Raw genomic sequence first — 21,981 nt, forward strand, 5'->3', positions numbered from 1 at the left:
ACAAAAAATATAATATATATTTATATGTACCAACTTATTTTTCTAATGATTTTAAGAATCATCATAGTGATGACGCGTAGCTATGAATACATGTTGTAATGCTCTAGAATTAATATATAAGGGATATGAATGTTCATATTTTCAATTTCTGAATTTTAGGAACGTCTAATCTATGGATGAGAGATCCTTGTCGACTTTGCGTTATAGTGGTTTAGATAAAAAAAAATATTTTATAGACGACAGAAAAGTGATAAGAGTTTATTTTTATAGAAATTATATCAACAGCTCAATTAGATTATATGATATGCAATGTGGGTTTATATCATTGCTGTGTGTACTCAATTATCTTCTATCTATCTATCTATACTATTATTTGTGAAGTAAAGTTTCGAAATCGAGCTCTCACGTTAAAAGTTAGAGTGGTTAATAACGTTTATACCCTTAATGAATAAAATGTATAACTAAATTAAAAATAAAAACGAAATTTTAATTTATTTGATTAGATAATTGATTAAAATTAATAATAGTAAGAATTATCCAAAATCTGAAAATATAATTTAAAAAGAGAGATAATTTTTGTATATATTGTATTGTTATCTGAAAAAGTCTTTTAGAAAAAAGTTAAAAACAAGAATTATATAACTAAATATTAATCAAATAAAATGTATAACTAAATTAAAAAATAAAAACAAAATTTTAATTTTAATTTATTTGATTAGATAATTGATTAAAATTAATAATAGTAAGAATTATCCAAAATATGAAAATATTATTTTAAAAAGAGATAATTTATGTATATATTGTATTGTTATCTGAAAAATCTTTTAGTAAAACGTTAAAAACATGAATTATATAACTAAATATTAATCAAATAAAATTCTTAATTATATAATTAAAAATAGAATATTGAATTATCCAAAATCTAAAAATATAATTAAAAAAAAAAGAGATAATTTCTATATATTTATATATATTGTATTGTATCTGAAAAAAGTATTTTAGTAAGAAGTTAAAAACATAAATTACATAATTACGTATTAATCAAATACTTTTTTAATTATATAATTAAAAATATAATATTAAGTTATTTTAAAATTTATTTTAGTATAATGAATATAGTGTACAAAGAACTTTTCGAAAATTATGAAAATGTTTAAACCTGCATCACGGGCAAAACACCTAGTACTAAATAAACTTGTAATAGTAGAAACTCGTCATATATGAATGTTTATAGAAATTATCTTAACTATATATATTTTAGGAGGTTGAATCCAAACTAATGAAGTTTTTCTAACATAAATTATAGCGGTTATTTAGGATTTGTTTTTTAATGGATTACATTTATTTCAGGAGGACAAACATTGGTGTTGTGAACAGTGACAACTGTCATATTTTAAATTTAATGAATTTGTAATATGAATGTAAATCCATATAATAAAAGCATCTCCTAAAGAGAGTTTTTTGATAAGTATTCAATGATTAAATAAAAAAATAAAAATTAAGAAAAATGTAAGTATGGATTTCATTTGAGCAACTTTCAAAATTTCAGTAGAACTTTTTCTTCTATCTGTCAGCATTTAGCTATTTAATATCTAAAATAAATCTAAAAGAGAACTAGCTGTCTGATTAATGTTTTAGTTTTCTTTCTTGAGAATTTTTTTGGATATCTGACCGATAATCCTTTTCTGACAAAGGATGGTAACGTGTAGGACAACTGCGGAATAACTGCGGTATAGTTCTAATAGTAATAAAAATATATAGATATATAAGTATGTGTAATTTTTTTTACTATTAACGCGGAGCGAAGCGGTGCAGTTCGTCACCATTCAGAGCATATAGTTTGAGTGGTTAATAGGGTGCAAACACTGATTTGACCACCCTAACCCAATCCCAAAAAAAATTAACAATTCACTGAGGGCTTGACTGATTTTTCTGATACCATCTACAAACGCATCTTTTGTGGGTTATTAGTAGCTTTTGGTGTTTTTCAACGATCAGAAAAACATTGTAAATTGTTTCAAACTGTTGTAAACCTCTTAAAATCAAAATTTGATATCTGCTATCGTTCGTAGTTGCGAGCGATTATGGGTGAATAAATAATTATATATTTTTAAAAAAAATCTTCTAAAATTTAAAATTGAAATATTTTTAAATAATATATATACATTTATATTTAAATTTAAATTCATTAACAGCATCATAATTTATATTATAAAACCTTTAAACAATGAATATTCACTATAATTTTTAAAAATAAATATATGTATATATATACATATATAGAGATATATACATATATATATAAACGAAACAAAATATATATTTTAAAGTTCTTATATGAATCTTCAAAAGAAATTTTATTGAAATAATAATTTTCATCTAAACTAAACAAAAAAATAAATATCAATATTAATTATATTATATCATAATAGTATATTTTTTTATATTTTTATATTGTTATGGTACGTTAATATCTATAATTCCTTATATATTAATTGAGTAGGATTACAACATGTTTTGGTAGCCACATGTCATCACTAGGATGATTCGTAGAATTCTTAGAAAATAGGTTGGTCCATCTAAACATATATTATACATGTTTATTAAACTAACTATCAAATTGATTAATAATGTACAAAAGAATATTCTCCATTCTTTTCTCAGATAAAAATTACGGAATTGTTGTTATGATTAATACATATAAAATACATAAATATGTTAATTTTGAAAGTTGCATTGAAAAAGCATTGAGACTTTAATATTTTAATTTTGAAATTTGCATAAAAAATCTCATATTGAAAATTTTGTGATTAATATTTTAATTTTTTTGTTACAACAAATATACAAATTCTAATAAAATCATATGAGTACGAAATCTGAATAATAAATATTTGTTTTAAAATATACTATATGTTTATGTCAATATCATTGAAATTTAATTATATACTATCTAAAATAAATAAAATGATTGTTTTGATTTATTCCAAAACAATTATTGTAAATAAACAGAAAGTATTATTTTTATTTATGTGTTTACTCTAATTTAATTATATACATAATACGTAAATGAAAAATAATTAATAATATGTAAAAATTATTTAACTTTGTACCATTCATACAAAATATTTAATAACTAGATGGTGGCCCGCACACTTGTGCGGACTAATATATATCCAACTAATTCAAATTTTAACAAATTTTTAATTTCAGTCTAAATTATTTAATTAGTTTCAAATATTAAATTAATTAGAGATATAATTATCTTTTTTTTTATTACAAGATAACATAGATAATGGTTTGGTATTTGTAAAATCTTTTATTTATTCTATCACTAAACCATACATATAAAAAGTATCATCATTATAATAAGCTAAAAAAGTTTTATTATTACTTTAAAAATAATATAAAAGATAAATCTATAAATAAACCATAATTACCAAATTATCAGTGAAGCCTATGAAATCAAACCCCTCTTCATCAAAGTCTTAATTACATTTTATATGAATTTCTTTTTCATCGGAGTTCATATTAATACCTATTAACAAATTTACAATAATTAAAAACATTCTTCTATTTAATAAAAGTATATATCTAGTATAAGGTGTATTTTTTTTTTAATTTTTAACAGCGAGAGATTGTATTCTTTGGACTCATATTTTGATTGATAAGATAATTCGGTGGTATAAAAGAGAAGCAAGCTTCATTTTAAAAATAATAAATAAAATATTATTTAATATTAAAAATTAACATAAGATGAACAAAACTATAAAATTAATACTCATTAATAATATTTATCCATGAATATATTGAAAATATTCATTAAATAATCACTAAATACGTTCAAAACTAACAATTCAAAAAGTTATTTATTAAAACTAATGACTGAGCCTAAATTAAATCATGGAATATGACAAATGATGTTCTAAAAGTAAAAAGTAATAAAACATGAAAATAATAAAAATAGCCTAACTTATGGATAACATGACAAGTAAGCAAAACTAAAATTACCACCTAAAATTATTTTAAATATGATAAATAAATAAAATTACTACATAAAATTATAAAGAACATAAGAAATAATAAATAAACTAAATTATGGAGGATATGGAAAATAAGAAAAAGTATAATTATTGAAAACATAACAAATAAACAAATTATCTAAAATTATAGACAATATGACAAATAAGCAATAAACAATGATAAATAAATAAAAATTATGTAAAATCATGGAGAAGATGACAACTAAGCAAAATCACTTCATAAATAATAGTATAGATGCTGGAAACGGAAACTACCTATATCTGTAAACTTCCACAATCGCATCGGCAGTCATTGTGTTTCAACAGGTCAGGCCTGAGTTAACGTGTGTAGTTGGACCAACTTAGAAAGTGGGCTAATGCTTGTGGCCCAATAACAAATGTGAAGAAAAGACTTGTTACAATTGCTGCTGGCTCATCATCTTTCTTTCCACCTCCGAGCAAAATCACCGGCGGAGAAACCTCACCGATGAAGCAAGTTATGGCGGGCATGGTTACGCAGGCACCATTGAAGTCGTTAATTCAAGCTCTACTTCTGATATCATTATCATTTCCGCCTCTCTCCAGCGCTTACCGACCAGGAGATATCGTGGCGATGAGCAAGATGGGACAGTACCATTCGGTTCGAATCTCTCTTTACATATTTAGCTGAGATTAACTTAGAATTTGACGTAGACTAAGGATCTGTTGATTCCATGTGCAGTCGAGAACGACTTGGCATGATGTGATCGGAAAGCATTGCCCGATCTTCGCCGTTAATCGCGAGGTACTAACTGTCTGTGTATATGATATGTTCCTGGGAAATTAGATTGAATTTTCATGCCGATTTGCAGGTGCTGATCCCCATAGCGAAACCAGTTGGCTACACTGGAACAGATCCTTATAAGATGTGAGAGTGTTTGATTCCTTTAATTGAGATTGATCTGTCTTTAGCTTCTCTGAGGTTGTGAAGATAGATTCACATCTCATCTTATCTTCTTTGATTAGAGTAGGAGCCATTTTGTTGTTTGTATGGTGTAGTTAGTTCTACTCTGTTGCACTTTGTTGTGTTCTTCTTACTCTGCTGCTATGGCAACATCCTTTCTTTCTTTAGATAAGTATCTAGCAGTTTCTCTTGTTGTTGGCTCGAATAGGAGATAATGAATATCGATTCATATCTCATCTATTTGATTAGAGTATGAGTCACTCTTGTACGGTGTATTTAGTTCTCTTCTGTTGCAGATTGTGTTCTTCTACTGCGCTGAACATGATGTACTATGCTGATACAGTGACATCTTTCCATTGTTTGTTACATTAGTCATATACTGATTTTGTGTCTGATGTGTGGTTATGGATCCTCTTACTTGCAGAAATTTCCATTCGTGTGTCTTTAGCTTATCTGCCAAGTTCATTGCTGCTTTTAAATCAGTGTCTAGCAGTTTATATTGCTGCTGCTTGAATAAGAGATGGTGAAGATAGATTTACAACTTAACTACTTTGATTAGAGTAGGAGCCGTTTTTGTATGGCGTGTTTAGTTCTGTTCTGTTGCAGATTGTTGTGTACTTCTATTGTCTTCTCTGCGATGAATATGGTGTGAAATGCTGATAGGGCGACATCTTTTCCTTGTTTGTTACATTAGTCGTATGCTTATTTTGGTGTGGATATGGATTGATTTTACATGCAGAAAATTCCAAGTTGGAAGTGAGAAATATCTGATACACTGGCTTTTGGTGATAAACCGGAAGAGTTCAGAAGTTCCAATGATCGATGTCAATTTGGTATGTATTGTTAGTTAGCCTTGGGTTTTGAGTCGTTTATAAGCTTCGACTGATTAGGTGTGTGTGTGAGTCCTTTTGAGTGTGGGTTGTTTTGCACAGAGATATTCTGGAGGAGATTTGCTTGGAGTAACAGCTCAAGTTGTCGATATGCCTCTTAGCTGTACGTAAAACTCCATATCTTGTCTCTTTATTATCTGGTGAAAGTTATAATCTTCTTTGTGGCATTGGGTGCTAATATATAAATGTAGGCAGTTTGTTTACTAGTCTTTATTTGTTCTGCTGTTACCTTTATGTCAATTATACAGTAGGCTGATACTATCCATCAGGAGTTTTTGTATAAGCTGAGATTTTATCCATGAACAGATTTGAATACACACCCGGAGATCCGCAAGCAGTTCTGGGATCCTCAACACTGGCCGAAACATGTTCTTGTTCGATACACATGGTACGCTACGTTTCTTGACCACTTTCAACTCTGTTTTACCTCTCTCCTTCCTTTTCTAAATAAGATTTTGGATACGGTCGAGTCGCGATATTTAGCTAAGACACTATATTGTGATGCATGCAGGAAGGAGCAGTCAGAGATTGATGTTTCCTCTGGATTTTATGTCCTCTTTGGCTCAGGTAAATCGTTTTTTTTTTTTGGTTCTTGCTGATTAAATAAAACGGGAAAATAAATTCACACACTTAATTATTATTATTTTATGTTGTGCACTTGTGATCAGCTCTCACGTTCTCTTTCGTACTCTCCATTTACGTCTTACAATCTTCACGAGAGAAGCTGGCGAGGTAAATGATCTTCATGTCCTCTCAAGTTCAAGTGTATATCTTCCTTATCTTGAACCTAATTCTTGAAAATGTTGTTGTAGGTTTGTAAGAGAGACGGTTGTGGAAAGCAGCTCGAATGTTGGAGAGTTTGGCAAGGTTGAGTGAGAGTCATATAGTCAAAAGCAGATATGTATGTTGTTGCTGCTGCTGCTATAGATGCTTGGACTTGGTTGGTTAAAACAAAAAACAATTCCAGAAAAAGGAGATTTGATCGAACTTGAATTAGTCGAAAGCAAAGATATCATTCTGTTTGTTCCAAACCAAATCAATCAACTTGTAGATCTTGCAAAACAGAATGAAAACTTAACATATAATATGACGGCTTACTTTTATTCGAAGTTTCTCACTAAACAAACAACAAATGAAAAATCATAAACCAAAATATATCTCCAGATGCCTTCTATCTTAACATTGTTGGTGGCGGCATGGTGTGATCATGAGGATTATTAATTTATAATATGGGTTTATTAAATATATCCAACTCATAATCAATTGATAATAAATGTATTAGTTTGTACTATTTAATATATTATTATTTTCTTTCATCAACATATCTCATCTCACATCTCTCACATTTCATGTTCATACACAGGCTGTGCCTGACTTTTGGGGGCTTAGATGCAAAAAAAAAAAAAAATTATTTCGCCCTTTAGTATAGCATTTGGTAAAATTGGTATCGAGGAAGAATCGAATCTATCAATAAATTGAACAAACTACTAGCCCAAAGCCACTGAATCAATCAATTTTTTTCTCAAATTAACCCCTAAAATATATTTAACTATATCGACTCTGAAGCACATATTTGATGGGATTGTACTCAGGCACGGCCCTGTAATCATACGTAAACATATTATCATCAACAAATGGTTCTAACGACTTCTACTAATAGATGGGTGGTTCCGATACTATGTTTAATTTTGCATTTTAGGTCAAAACCAATTAAGTAGATTGACTTGTGACCTTTATAAGTTACTACTAGATGATGATCCGCGTGCATGTGCATGGTGAGTTTTTATAATAATGTGTTCATTAAATAGTTTTAACATTTTGCAACACTACAATCTTTATCGATTATAAAATGTCAAATATAAATGTTGGTCTCTTATATGTATCATCGTTGTTGAAGAGTTAACATATTACATCTCATTTCAAGTATTTTTAAGATTTCATATGCACAAAAGAAAATTAAGTTTTGCAGCTGACACAAATCACCAAATCCAAATAGGCAACATCGAGTAAGATGACGAAAATATTAGGTTTTCTGCTCTCGATTTATTTACTATTGACTCTCCATAAGTGATTTCATTTTCTACCTCTATAAAATTGTGATTTCGTTATTTTCTGTGTTTCATTGATATATATATATATATATATATATATACATATCAAGCTCTTGTTTTTTGCATTAACAAAAGTTGCATCTAAAATGTCAAAATAACAACTAAATTAGTGTCTTTCTATAAAGTTTTATCTTCAAACCTATTAATAGTTTAATCTTTTAAAAATTAAAAAACCAGTTAAGTTAAAAATATATTTAACTACAAAAAAACTTAAAAATGAATAATTTATTTATTTTTTCTTCAAAATTTAAATATCTGAACCCAACCAAAAATATATGAACCCAAACATAAAATACCCGAACCCGACCCAAAGTGTAGAAATCCGAACGGTTTCTATACCTTTATACTGAAATACCCAAAAATCTTAAATACCCGATACGAACCCGAACGTGTATCCGAACGTCCATCCCTACAATATATGATCATTTGTATCTTTCTTGAAAAAAAGAAGTTAGACCATTGATCATAAAATTTGCAATGTGAGATTTTTACCATATTTAGTAATTTATAGTCATTTTTAAAAATTTCAAAATATAGCATATAAGAAAAAATATAATTTTTTTATTATATGTTTAATTTGATTATTTAATTTTTTAATATAATATAAAATTAAACAAAAAGAGAGAAGATACAAAAATTGTTATCAAATATGCATTATTCATAATCACTAATTGTCATATATATGTTAATCATATTAGGTAATTCCGTAGCTTTTATTTAAGGAAATAAAAAATATTATTTTGTATACTACTAATTAGTTTGATAGTTAGTTTAATAAAAAGCATAGTATATGTTTATAAGGACCAACATATTTTTCTAAGAATTTTAAAAATCATCCTCGTGATAAGACGTGACTACAAAAATATGTTGTAATGCTCCATAATTAATATATAAGCGATATCATTATTGATTTTTTTTTCATTAACAACTAGAGTTTTTGTTTACATGGCTAAGATATCCAGTATCAACAATCTAAATTCAAAAATGAACTCAGAATGTTTCATGGTTTTATTGTCTTTATAAGGTTTTTTCTTCGGAATACAAAATATAATCATCTAACCGAGTGATCATCGAATGGATGTGTTTTGCTCCGTTTGAAATAACATCGTTAGTTAGAATATGTTGAGTTTTAAATGAACACTCCAAATTTCTAGGTGACACAATTATGAATTCTACTTTTATCTTCCAGTTTTTCTTACCTTCATGACGTAGTTTATAGTATACCAACGTTGACAAGTCATTGAATTGTATAAATGTGGAGCAATGACTGGTCTTTTATGTGCATACAAGAATGAACTACAGTTTTTTTTATAAGAGGCAATGCATTAAATGAAACCTACCACCAACTAACCTAACACAGTCTACTCTTACTTTATGCATTTGCCCTTTTGGCTCTTTCTATATAAACACAAACTCTATCAGCTCTCTTCATCATAAAAAATTAAACCCATTACTTACTTAAGCAAAAGAAAAAGAAAAAAGTTTAAGATTATGGAGGGCTTCATAAAGCTGTCAACATTGTTGATTGTGTGCATGTTAGTGTCAGCTCCAATGGCAGAGGCAGCAATCTCGTGTGGCGCCGTCGCCAGCAACTTGGGGCAATGCATTAACTACCTGACCAGGGGCGGATTCGTTCCTCGAGGATGTTGTTCGGGTGTTCAGAGGCTCCACAGCATGGCTCGGACCACACGTGATCGGCAACAAGCTTGTCGCTGCATTCAAGGAGCAGCTAGAGCCTTGGGTTCCAGACTTAACCCAGGCCGTGCTGCTCGTCTTCCTGGTGCTTGCCGTGTTAGGATCTCTTACCCCATCAGCGCAAGAACCAACTGTAACAAGTAATCTAACTCTCACTCTATTTATCTCATTTTACTTTAGGTTGTAATAATTTTATTTGGATTTTAATGAAGTGTTACTAACCATATATGATAATGTGTTTAATGTATTTGGTTGGTTTCAGCATCCGGTGAGCATGAGAGCATATATACGTTGAAGTGTTTTAATTTCCATAAAAATAATGTCACTAGTATAATTGTGTATCCTTTCAATGTTATGTGTTGTTTTCAGAATTGGTGTGTTTCATTTCTTTCTTTATATACGACCGTCCATTTAAGTGGCCATCTCTGTTATGTATTCCTCTAAGGCGCTAATGATGTATGGAATTACTATATGTATTGTTTCCCTGCTCTTGCCACGGTCTGCTTTTAGTGCATCACTTATTCGGCGCGGTGTAAATAAACTAGGACCGACACTAGATTTTGTAATACAGATATGATCAAACTGACTACTACTTACGTATTGTGGTAGAAATATTTTTTTTTTAATTTATAATCATTATTAAGATAGTCCAATAAACTGATAAGTATGCTTTAAGAAAATAACCATAATTGGACTTCTGATAATCATTTGATGTCCCCGACTCTTTACCATTTGATGTTTTTGTCCATTGGTTTCTTAATTGAACCATTTCCATTTTCTTTTCTCTTTTTCTTTATATCCTTGAACTATCGCTTGACCACATAAATTTCGGACTCGCACGAGTGTCCTCATATATCGTGCTTGGCCCCCTTGTTTGACATGTCCAAGTAATGTAGGCCGAATACATTAATCATATTGTACACTAGCTTAAGACCCGCGCAAGATGAATGTTATATATAAAAATAATTTTATCTGTTATTATTATTTGTATTCATTTACGTATTATGTATATAATTAAATTAGACTAAACACATAAATCAAAACAAGACATCTTGTTTATTTACGATATTTTTTTAATAAATAATTCAAAACAATCATTTTATTTATTTTATATGGTATATAACTAAATTTAAATGACATGGACATAGATATATATACTTTAGGCAATTATCAATAATAGCACCTTTTGAGTTTTTGTTTCAAAAATAGCACTAGAAGGAGAAGTCACAAAAATGACATTCATTAAAAGGTAAAATATCCCTAATACCCTTGGTTTAAAATTAAATAAACAAACAAAAACAAATAAAAACAAATAAAAAAATGAAAAAAAAATTATAGTTTCAGATTATATGTTTTTAGATTCGAAATTTTTTATAATTTTATTTTTGAATTTTTTATTTTTGAATTTTTTTTTTATTTTTTGAATTTTTTTTTAATAATTCAAAAATACTTTTTGAAACTTTTTTAATTTTTAATTTTTAATTTTTTAGTATTTATTTTTTATTTTATAAAATTTTAAACCCTAATTCCAAAACCCCACCCCTTAACTCTAAACCCTAAGGTTTGGATTAATTAACCCAAATGTATAAGTGTATATTTACCTCTTTAATGAAACCTATTTTTGTGACTTTGAACCTTGAGTGCTAGTTTGGGAACAAAAACTTGGTTTGGTGCTATCGTAGTCTTTTTCTCTATATTTTAATATAAATATTTATTATTGAGAATTCATACTCATGTGACAAAATTTCTAATGTGCGATTTTCTGAATGCAAATTTCAAAATTTAAATATTAAGGTTACAATACTTTTTCAATACAAATTTAGAAATTATCATATCTAAGTATTTTTCTATGTCATATAGTTTAATATAAACTATATTAATATATAATATGAATGTCTAGTAAATGAGACTTCATATTCATACGATTTATTATCATTTGTATCTTGTTATTACCAAAAAAGTTAAACCATTGATCACAAAATTTTAGTGTGAGACATTTAACGTTTTTAGTAATTTATAGTCATTTTAAAAATTCAAAATATAATATATAAGAAAAAATATATTTTATTATTATATGGTTAATGTGGTTGCTTAATATCTTTTAATAATATAAAATTAAACAAAAAAGAGCTAAGATACAAAAATTATCCTCAAATATTTATTATTTATGATCATTAATTGTCATATATATGTTAACCATATTAGGCACTTCCGTAGATTTTATTTAAAAAATGTGCGAAAATATTTTTTTGTACACTATTTATCAAATTAATAGTTAGTTTAATAAAAAGTATAATATAAGTTAAGATGGATCAACCTATTTCTCTAAGAATTCTGAATTTCATTCTCATGGTGACACATGACTACAAAACAATGTTGTAATGTTTCTCAATTAATATATAAGGGATTTCTAACTGAATAATTTTACTTTTTCTAAAAATGATCTTTTGAAATTTTGTTTGATACATAATCTTTGGAATATTCATATGGTTTATTCCCTTGTTTATTATTACTGAAAAGTTTATAATAGAAAAAAAAGAAGAAATGTTTATAGTCTCTAATATGTCGAAATATATTTTAGTTCCTATTTAAATCGAGGGGTTTGATGTTAAATCAGCATTTTTAATCATTACTAGATGATAATCCGCGCGGAGTGAGTTTTTATAATAATGTTTGTTTATTAAATGGTTTTAAAATTTTACAACATTACAATCTTTGTCGATTATAAAATAACGAATACAAATGTTGGTTTTTTAAATATATCATCGTTGTTGAAGAGTTAACATATTACAACTCATTTAAATTATTTATAAGATTTCAGATGCACAAAAAAAAATTAAGTTTTGCGACTGACACAAATCACTAAAACCAAATAGGCAACATCGATTGTATAATGGCGAAAGAGAATAAGGTTTCTGCTCTCGATTTGTTTACTATTGACTGTCCATAAGTGATTTCATTTTCTACGTCTATAAAATTGTGCTTTCGTTCTCGTCTCTGTTTCATTGATATGAATTTAGTTTATTTTTAACATCTTCTATGAATTTGGTGAATTACATAAGTATCAATTTAAAAAAAAAATGGACATCTCTAAAAATTAGTTCTACTCTATATACATATCTAAGAATAAAAAAATTGAAGAAAATCACCGGCAGACTCTATTAACATGTTAGTTTTCAAATCAAATATATCAAGTTGTAATAGTATATATGTAGAGACTCTAAATATAAATGTATGTCAGTATATATTCACTAGTTCGGTATAAAAATCGTCTAAATTCTAGAACAACAAACTACTTATATTATTAGCCAACACTTTTGAGGTTTAGTTACTTAAGAGTATGCAAAAAAAATAATATATATTACTTTACCATTCTAGTATAGGTAAATTATGTATAAACTAAGAACCGTTTGATTTATTAAATGATAAACTAGAAAACATATAATAAATAGCTCATATCTCTCATTCTTACAATTATAATAGCTAGATAGGGTATTAAGGAGAAACAAATATTAGATGAATGATCAAATCTCTCATTATTCGAATAAACTCAAAAAGAAGTGATTGAAATCTTTCATTAAAATCTTTTTAGAAATAAAAATCAAAACTAAATTATTTAATCTGAATGAAATAATATATATAGTGTTTCCAATATTAAAAATCAATTAGATTTGAAAAAGTGTGTTTCTCGGATTGTTAGGATTAAATAAGATATTAGAAACCAGCTATTTAAAAAATAATTTATATACATTAGAGTAATCACATAAATCAAAACTAATATTTTTTGTTAATTTACAATCACGTTTTTGTAAATAAATTAAAACAATAATTTTATTTAATTTATATGGTATAAAATAAAGTTTAGTGATATTGACATAGATACATAATATATTTTAATATAAATATTTATTATTGACACTTTCTACTCATATGATTTTTTAACATTTGTATATTTGTTGTAATAAAAATTAGCTGTATATTTGTACATTTGTATATTTGTTGTATGCATAAAAGCATATATATTAGAGTGGGCACATAAATTAAAACCAATACTTTTTGTTAATTTACAATCATGTTTTTGGTAAATAAATCAAAACAATTATTTTATTTACTTTATATGGTATAAATTAAACTTTAGTGATATTGACATAGATACATAGTATATTTTAATATAAATATTTATTATTGACACTTCCCACTCATATGATTTTTTAACATTTGTATATTTGTTGTAATAAAAATTTAAACCATTAATCACAAACTTTTAATGTGAGATTTTTTAACACAAATTTCATAATTAAAATATTAAGATCTCAATAATTTTTCACTACAAATTTTGAAATTAACATATTAATTTTTGAAATTAACATATTAATTTATATACTTTTATATTGTATATAATTTATTTCAAATGTTATTAATATATATATATAAGATGAATATCTATTAATAAGACTTAATATTTATACGATTTATTAGGTCTGTGAATTTTATCTGATACCCGAACCCGTGTCTGAATTCCAGCCAAAAATACAAACCGAAATAGCAAAATACACGAACGGTTATTGAATTCGGATAGATTGGATATCCGAATGGGTAATATCCAAATCGGAATGTATATCCAAAAATAACCAAACATAAGTATACTTAACCCTATATTTTTAGTTTACTTCTCTCATTTTATTCAAAATATTTATATTAATGATGTACATTGCTCAAAATTAGATTATATACAAATAATTATGAACAAAATCATTTACTACTCACTTAAAATACACATCGAGCTCTTGTTTTTTGCATTAACAAAAGTTTCATCTGAAATTTCAAAACAACAACTAAATTGGTGTCTTTCTATTTTTAAAGTTTTATCTCCAAACTTATTAATAGTTTAATCTTTTAAAAATTAGAAAGCCAATAAAGTTAAAATTATATTTGAAATACAAAGAAAAAACTTAAACAATGAATAAGTTATTTATTTTTCTTCAAAATTTAAATATCGAAACCCGACCAAAATATCTTAACCTGAACATAAAACACCCGAATCCGACCCGAAGTGTAGAAATACCCGAACGGTTTCTATACCTTTATACTGAAATACCCAAAAATCCTAAATACCTGATATGAACCCGAACGGATATCCGAACGCCCACCCCTACGATATATGATCATTTGTATCTTGCTTGAACAAAAAAAAGTTAAACCATTGATCACAAAATTTTCAATGTGGGACTTTTACCATTTTTAGTAATTTATAGTATTTTTAGAAAAATCAAACTAAAAATTCGAATTTTTTTTATTACATGCATAATGTAATTGTTTAAGTTCTCTTAATAATATAAAATTAAACCAAAAAAAAGAGGATACACAAATTATTATCAAATATGTATTATTGATAATCATTAATTATCGTATCTATACTATTAAAGTAGAATTCATGACTTCTTTCATGTGTGATATTTTAAATGGGCCATCCCCAGAAAGTTACTTATACTTTTTTTCTTTATATTTTCATGATAAAATCCTAACAACCTATTTAATTCTCTTTTTATTACAGCAATATATTATTAGATGTACATAATTTTAAAAATATAATATTCCATCAATATATAATTATATTTGCATATAACCAGTTATAATCTACTTAATAATAATAAAATTTAATTATTCTAGAGTTTATACTTTTATATGATTTAATTAATATTAATAATAAAATTTATTATGCAAATACAATAATGTTAGAATTTTACCTTGCAAATAATAAATCGAATCAAATGTTAAAAATCCTAACACTATTGTATTTGCATAATAAATGTTATTATTATTAATTATATTTTACAAGTATCAATATTTATATAGGTACTGTATTAACAAACATGTATTAAAATATATTATATTTTAAAATACAATACTATAGATTCAATCATATACTGTTTTTATAATAAATTGCTTAATATATATATATATATATATATATATATATACTGTTGTGATTGAAATTTTCATGCGTGATTTCATAAATTTTAAATATGTATAAATTTAAAATTTAAAATAAAAATATGTAAAGTAGTATTGTTACATAATAATGTTTTCAAAATAATTGTTTGTACAAAAATACAAATTTATAGTAATAATATATAAGCCACATAAACATAGCTATTATAAAAATACATAATATAAAACACTTAATTGCATTAAGTTATTTGTAAATTTTGTTATACTCCCTCTGTATACAAATATAGATGTTTTAGTTTTTTTTCTTTGTATACAAATGTATGATGTTTTACTTTTAACTAATGAAATTTTCTTTAAAAATAAAATATTAATCAAAATGTAAAAATTTAAGTGGTTGAATTTTTATTGGAAATCAAATAAAACTTTAAACTAACTAAAATAAAAACCAAAAAGTAATAGATAAAAATAAATATTTAATTTCTCTTAATATGTGTTAACAACCTTACACATCCTATATTTGTATCAAGAGGGAGTATAAACTAAAATATTTAAGTATAGAAATAAAAAACCGCACTAATTCCGTAGCTTTTATTTAAGGAAATAAAAAAATATTATTTTGTAAACTATTAATTAATTTGATAGTTATTTTAGTTAAAAACATAGTATATATTTATATGGACCAACTTATTTTTTTAAGAATTCTAAGAATCACGCTCTTGATGACACGTGGCTACGAATATGTTGTAATGCTCAATGATTTATATATAGGGGATTTTTCCCATAAGCAATTTTACTTAGGTTTGACCATTTTGTCAACAACTTATTATAACACATTAACTTTAGTTTCTGGAAATATTTACATTCTTAGGAAAAAAACTCAAGTAACCGAAGATCGGGGAAGCATTGCATTAACATGGGAATATGTGTATTTTTGATGTTTAATTCATAGTAAATCCCGTTATTCATCAAATTTGCATGCATGCGAAGCTAAGCATAATTTACGGGTACACATGACATTGATGGAGCTTTCCCAATTATAAAAACCGCACCGACGACCTCAACAAAGTAAAACAATCAATTAAACACAATTAAAAAAAAAATGACGTTTGCTTCAAAGATCATCACATGCCTCCTCGTCCTTACGATCTACATTGCAGCTCCAACAGAGTCACACATAACGTGTGGGACAGTGACAAGCACAATGACACAATGCATCAGCTACTTGACCAACGGTGGTCCATTGCCGTCAAGCTGCTGTGTGGCAGTCAAATCATTGAACCAAATGGCTCAGACCACACCAGATCGCCGACAAGTATGTGAGTGCCTTAAATCAGCCGGTAAGGAAATTAAAGGCCTCAATATCGACCTTGTGGCCGCACTCCCTACCACTTGTGGTGTTTCACTTTCCTACCCCATTGGTTTCAACACCAATTGTGACAGGTACTTGTCCATATATAACTTTGTTTTTGGTTTTATATTAGATCGTTTTGCTTCTTTCTAGATTATCGATATAATTTTCACAGCTGTTTCCACAGTATATCTTGAAAGCTAGTTCTCGATCTACTTGACTCCAAAATATATAAAAGAAAATGGATTTGGACTAATTAAACTACCAGATAAACACATAGTTCACTATAGTCGATAGTATATTGTTGTATGGTTTGTTACCAGTGACATGATACATTATTGTTTTGTTTTTTGGAATGTTACAGTATATCGATTGCCGTGTGAAGGAGACTAGAGACGTACGAACGAATAAGAAGAGTTGGCCCAACTTTAACCTAAACAATAATTATCCCGCTGCTATTTTCTATTTTATGACTTGAGTTTCTTATTATGTAATCATCCATTTCATATGGTAATAAGTAATAACGATAAAGGAGCTCTCTCTCTCTTTATCGGCGCTTTGATGTATGTACGCCTAACATACCATCAGGAATAACACTTTGTCTTTCTCTTACATGTAATATATATGATCAAGAGGTTGCATGAACTAATGAGCTTTTACCTAACCGCATATATATAAAGTTATAGCATCCATGAAAAAGGTTTGGCATATAAACATGTTTTGCAAGGTCAATACAAAGGATATCGTTTTAGTCTTCTAAGAATGTAAATTTCATTACTATTGTATTGTATGTTTGATACAAGAGAACCTGAATCCAAAGGATATCAGACAAAATGGGTATTCGATATCAGACCACCGGTTCTACATGTATGTCAAATATTTGTTGTGAGTGTACGTTGTTTGGATTAATTTATATATATATACTAGTGGTATTCCGGCGCTACGCGCCGGGTTCATATTTTTTTATTCTTTAATGAATTCAATCATTTGCTTATAGAAATAACAGTTTTTGCATATCTTCTTGATGTTTAGTAATTAAGTTTGGGGGATCAACTTGGGGTTCCGTTTGCCAAACTAAATTATCAATACGTTTGTGCTGTTTATTAATTTAACAATTTTATTTGTTTTGTTTGGTTATTTGTAGGTTTTATTTAAAAATTAAGCTACTGTTTTATGCATTTGTATTTAGCTGGATTTTTCTATGTTATGTGCATGTGATACTAAGAATGTTGCACTCAGACAGTTTGTACCGGCTACTTATGTATTATAGCTACTATATGTGGCTTCGTATGTCATTTGGGGGTCTTAGTTATGGCTTAGCTTAGGTTGGGTTTTTTTTGACAGACACAATGAAAAAAGAGTTGTCCAAAAAAAAACACAATGAAAAAATTTGCGATAGTAGTTAAAGTGAAAACAGAAGCAAAAGCTCAAGTAAAAAAAAACAGAAAAATTTCTAGGGAAAACTGAAACAATAGCAATGTACCAACAATCCCAAAGAAAAGTAAAAATTTATAAATATTAATTAGAATCTATATATTCGATTTGAAAATGAGTAAAATTTAATTAGACTTGTAAATATATATAAGATTCGCGAATCAATTAAATTGCATAAATGATTGACACCCTTAAACTCTTGATAAAAATAAAGTAAAAATCAAAATTGAGCAGCAAACATATGCAGAGTCGCTCTATGTAGAGATTTTCCATGGATCCATTTTTAACTCTTGAAATAGATTTAAAAAAAAAACATAAGTTTCAGAACTGATAAGCAAACTTAAGCAGCATGTTGGCCAGCGAGCCTCTTCGTGGCTTCTTCAATGATGGTAAGCTTAACACCCTAAACCTTGCGAAAACACCCACGGCTTTGACCCTTTGCCTAGCGTGAATTCCTCAACCTTGTTGCAAACTCATGTCCTGTTGAGTCTCGGATGTGGATAGTTTCAAAGCTTCACTTATGCTTCACACTGTTTTTAATCACACTAACACGCCCTCTGTTTGTACCTCCAGCCACCATGACAACATTGCCGACAGCAAACTTGATGAACTCAACAATCTTGTTCTCCTCCATGTCGATCTTAATGGTGTCATTACTAATGTGCGACCATCGTATGTGTTCAGGAAAGGGATGCCCTTTTGTTCGAACTGTATAGTTCGAACCTTAACAGAGCTTAAACTGTAAGAAAAGAAACAAATCTTGTTGGTACACATACATGTCAAGCATTAGTCTAAATTATGACAAGAGCAAGAGAGATCAAAACCTTAGCTTCCTCGTCCCTGATGGAGTGAACACGGAAACGTCCCTTGGTATTATAGAGAAGACGGAAGTTCTCGTAGCAGAAGATATACAAATGCACCACCAAGTTTGTCAAGCATCCAATGTTTAGGAGCACTGAGCCTCTTCATATGCTTATTTAAACCTCTCTCCTGTGTAATAACTAATAACCGAACATGACATAGAGCAGTACAAATGATATAGCCAGTGATAGATGTTCCATTAAGATCTAAGTAAGCCAGATCTAAGGAATAATATCCACTAAATGATCCCAACACCAAAGCCTTCTTCTAAAAGTCTTCCCTGTAAAGGAAAGAAGTATCCTACAAAACCAGTATGATGTAAGGCCAATCTAACATTTTCAGAATGAAGTCAAATAAAGATACTGGAAAACAACAGACACTCACTTTTGCAAATGATATGCAAAGCCAACCAGCAATCATCAGAGACTGTCCAAGAAAACACACAGTTAAAGGGTTGAGTAAAGCAAGGAAGATGTCACTGATCAAGATTCAAAACAGAGTAATTTAAAACTCGAAAACTAAACAATACCCCTTTTCGTCCAATATAACACATGGACAAGAGATCGAAGTCAGGAAAATAATAAACCAGACAGTTCTAGACAGAAAGATCGGTTAATTGCCTCACATACAGTTAAACTGAGATCTTTCGTGATTGCAGCTTTTGTTGGAGAAGAATAATCACACTGGACCCAAGCGATACAATCAGTCACAACTTTCTACAAATGGAAAATAAATAAGTTGAAAGGGTTGGATTTTCCTCTTACAGTGAAACCGAATTGAATATAACCAAGAGCAGCGATCAGAACACATGCAAAAACATAGATAGAGCTGTTTCTGATAACTTGAGACGAACACATCGTACTCGACTCTCTTGAACCCATCTGGTACCAACTCCCTGTGAGTACGAAAGGTCATCCCAGGGCCTCACTCTACACTCTTAATCGTAATCTATATATTAGCTTCAAGCTTTAGCTTCAAGGCCTGAAAGAAAACTCTTTTGGACTTTCTTGTTGGTATAGAGGATCTAGAAACTGGGTTTACGATGACAAAGCTTGGATATGAACAGATTAAGAGATGCCGTCTTATATAGAAAACCAATGAAATCACTTAAATGATTGGATTAATGTAAATGAAAACGGAAACTGGAAACGTCAAAGAAACGTTGGGATATGGTGAGTCCCGAAGGGGCACGGCGACGCCTCTTCGAACATGTATTGAAAGAAGCCCTTAATAAATCCTGGTTTAGTATGAGAAACAAAGTAGTGGGCCGCTGAATGACACTCAGAAACCGAAGCCCACTGAAACACAATAGAACATTGATCGAAGAATGTATGCCACGTGGCAAAAAATGCCCCATGCATATTGATGATGTGGCTTAATAAGGAGAGACCCAAGTCTCGTTTATTATATAAGATAAGATATATATATATAATCAAACACGCGGGTTCGTTATGAAAACAATCGTTAGTGAAAAAAAAACAGAGAGGGAGGAAAAAAAGAGGAAGCCATCGTCTCTCCATCTTCTCCATGGCGTCTGGCCGTTGGTAGCGTAAGAAAGTGGATACCCTTTCTTTCTTGTTTCAATCTGTTTTAACTTTTAAGTCTTGTTTTTTAGTCTAGAGGGTTTCAGATCTGGTCGGAAGATTTGGTTATTCGGATTGAAGCAGAGAGTCTCAAATAGGACTTCTTCGGATCTACGGTGTGCGGCGGTGGATTTATGGTTACCGGCTTTTTTGAGAAGAGCGTGTCTTGTAAGTTTTAAGATGGAAATATCATATTGAATACGGATTCTGTATAATCAATAACTTGAAAGCAGACACGGGAAACGCAACGGTCGGGAGGAGAAGACTAGAAGAAAGCTTGAGGACTTCTAGATACTTCCTAGCTAGGTTGGTCCGAATGGTTAAGCTTAGGACGTTTCCATGTTCCAACGTCTGTTCTCATCCAAATTTAATGGGGTTTGAAGCATGGGATTTAAATATCTATATTATTAAAACTGAAATATTTTTTGGTGATAGTTGAAAACATAGATACCATTATAAATGAGAATTATTTGAAATTATGGATATCAGTATAATATAAAAAGTATATTGTCTTTTTAGTAATTTCATTAATATAATTTCATTAATTATCTTTTCATATTTCACTCAGTTTAATAATTTTATTAATTGTATTACTTTAACAATATATCACATCATTAATTATATTATCATAATAATAATAGTGCAGATTTTTATTTAGTTAATCAACATTAATTTTGTGCCAACTATAAAATCAAGAATGTAAAATAATTGGGTTTTGCATATGGATAAACGTTCGGTTTAGTTTGTTTAAAAAAAAAAAAGTTTAGTTTGTTTTACTAAATTTTGTTTTTTAATTTTAATTTTAATCGGTGCAAAATTACGTAGCCAAAAACATAATTCAAATACATGTTTTTGTGAATAAAATAATAACTTAAATCAAAATAACAAAAATATACTATATTTATTGTCACTTAATTTCCCACTCCATATAATTATTTTACTAAATAATTTTTTTTTCTTTTAATTTAGCCAAACAGATATGAATACTCATTTTTATTAGTTTATAAAACCAGTTAGACATGAACATTGTCTATCCATTTAGATATCGTTTTTTAATTAGGTCCTGTTTGAATATTATAAATTTATGTGTGGGTTTTGAGTTGGGATCTTCTGGATCTGAATGAGTTCGGTTCTGATGTATGTAA

The 21,981-nt window shown here is 28.4% G+C and overlaps 3 protein-coding genes and 1 pseudogene across 3 annotated transcripts; 3 read left to right on the top strand and 1 right to left on the bottom strand.

Annotated features, from left to right (window-relative positions):
* The first annotated feature begins 4,408 nt into the window (after positions 1 to 4,408).
* On the top strand, positions 4,409 to 6,883 carry LOC106437918. Its single transcript, XM_013878939.3, has 9 exons — positions 4,409 to 4,659; positions 4,741 to 4,803; positions 4,871 to 4,926; positions 5,702 to 5,795; positions 5,895 to 5,955; positions 6,159 to 6,240; positions 6,364 to 6,419; positions 6,521 to 6,584; positions 6,665 to 6,883. Exons 1-9 carry the CDS (start codon positions 4,507 to 4,509, stop codon positions 6,726 to 6,728), a joined length of 693 nt encoding a protein of 230 aa, XP_013734393.1. The 5' UTR covers positions 4,409 to 4,506; the 3' UTR covers positions 6,729 to 6,883.
* A 2,368-nt stretch (positions 6,884 to 9,251) lies between these two features.
* LOC106437921 (non-specific lipid-transfer protein 5) lies at positions 9,252 to 10,147 on the top strand. Its single transcript, XM_013878942.3, has 2 exons — positions 9,252 to 9,798; positions 9,921 to 10,147. The coding sequence occupies exons 1-2, from the start codon at positions 9,455 to 9,457 to the stop codon at positions 9,928 to 9,930; spliced, it is 354 nt and encodes a 117-aa protein (XP_013734396.1). The 5' UTR covers positions 9,252 to 9,454; the 3' UTR covers positions 9,931 to 10,147.
* A 6,517-nt stretch (positions 10,148 to 16,664) lies between these two features.
* LOC106443536 (non-specific lipid-transfer protein 12-like) lies at positions 16,665 to 17,603 on the top strand. Its single transcript, XM_013885092.3, has 2 exons — positions 16,665 to 17,050; positions 17,323 to 17,603. The coding sequence occupies exons 1-2, from the start codon at positions 16,710 to 16,712 to the stop codon at positions 17,339 to 17,341; spliced, it is 360 nt and encodes a 119-aa protein (XP_013740546.1). The 5' UTR covers positions 16,665 to 16,709; the 3' UTR covers positions 17,342 to 17,603.
* A 1,022-nt stretch (positions 17,604 to 18,625) lies between these two features.
* On the bottom strand, positions 18,626 to 20,134 carry LOC106441836 (annotated as a pseudogene).
* Between the last annotated feature and the right edge of the window lie 1,847 nt (positions 20,135 to 21,981).

The sequence above is a fragment of the Brassica napus genome, chromosome A1 (genome assembly GCF_020379485.1).
Source record: "Brassica napus cultivar Da-Ae chromosome A1, Da-Ae, whole genome shotgun sequence".
Classification (NCBI taxonomy): domain Eukaryota; kingdom Viridiplantae; phylum Streptophyta; class Magnoliopsida; order Brassicales; family Brassicaceae; genus Brassica; species Brassica napus.

Coding starts and splice junctions, on each gene's coding strand:
- LOC106437918 (XM_013878939.3), top strand. CDS start 4,507: ATGAAGCAAGTTATGGCGGGCATGGTTACGCAGGCACCATTGAAGTCG. Junction 4,927..5,701: donor GGAACAGATCCTTATAAGAT/GTGAGAGTGTTT, acceptor TTTTACATGCAG/AAAATTCCAAGTTGGAAGTG. Junction 5,956..6,158: donor TGTCGATATGCCTCTTAGCT/GTACGTAAAACT, acceptor ATCCATGAACAG/ATTTGAATACACACCCGGAG.
- LOC106437921 (XM_013878942.3), top strand. CDS start 9,455: ATGGAGGGCTTCATAAAGCTGTCAACATTGTTGATTGTGTGCATGTTA.
- LOC106443536 (XM_013885092.3), top strand. CDS start 16,710: ATGACGTTTGCTTCAAAGATCATCACATGCCTCCTCGTCCTTACGATC.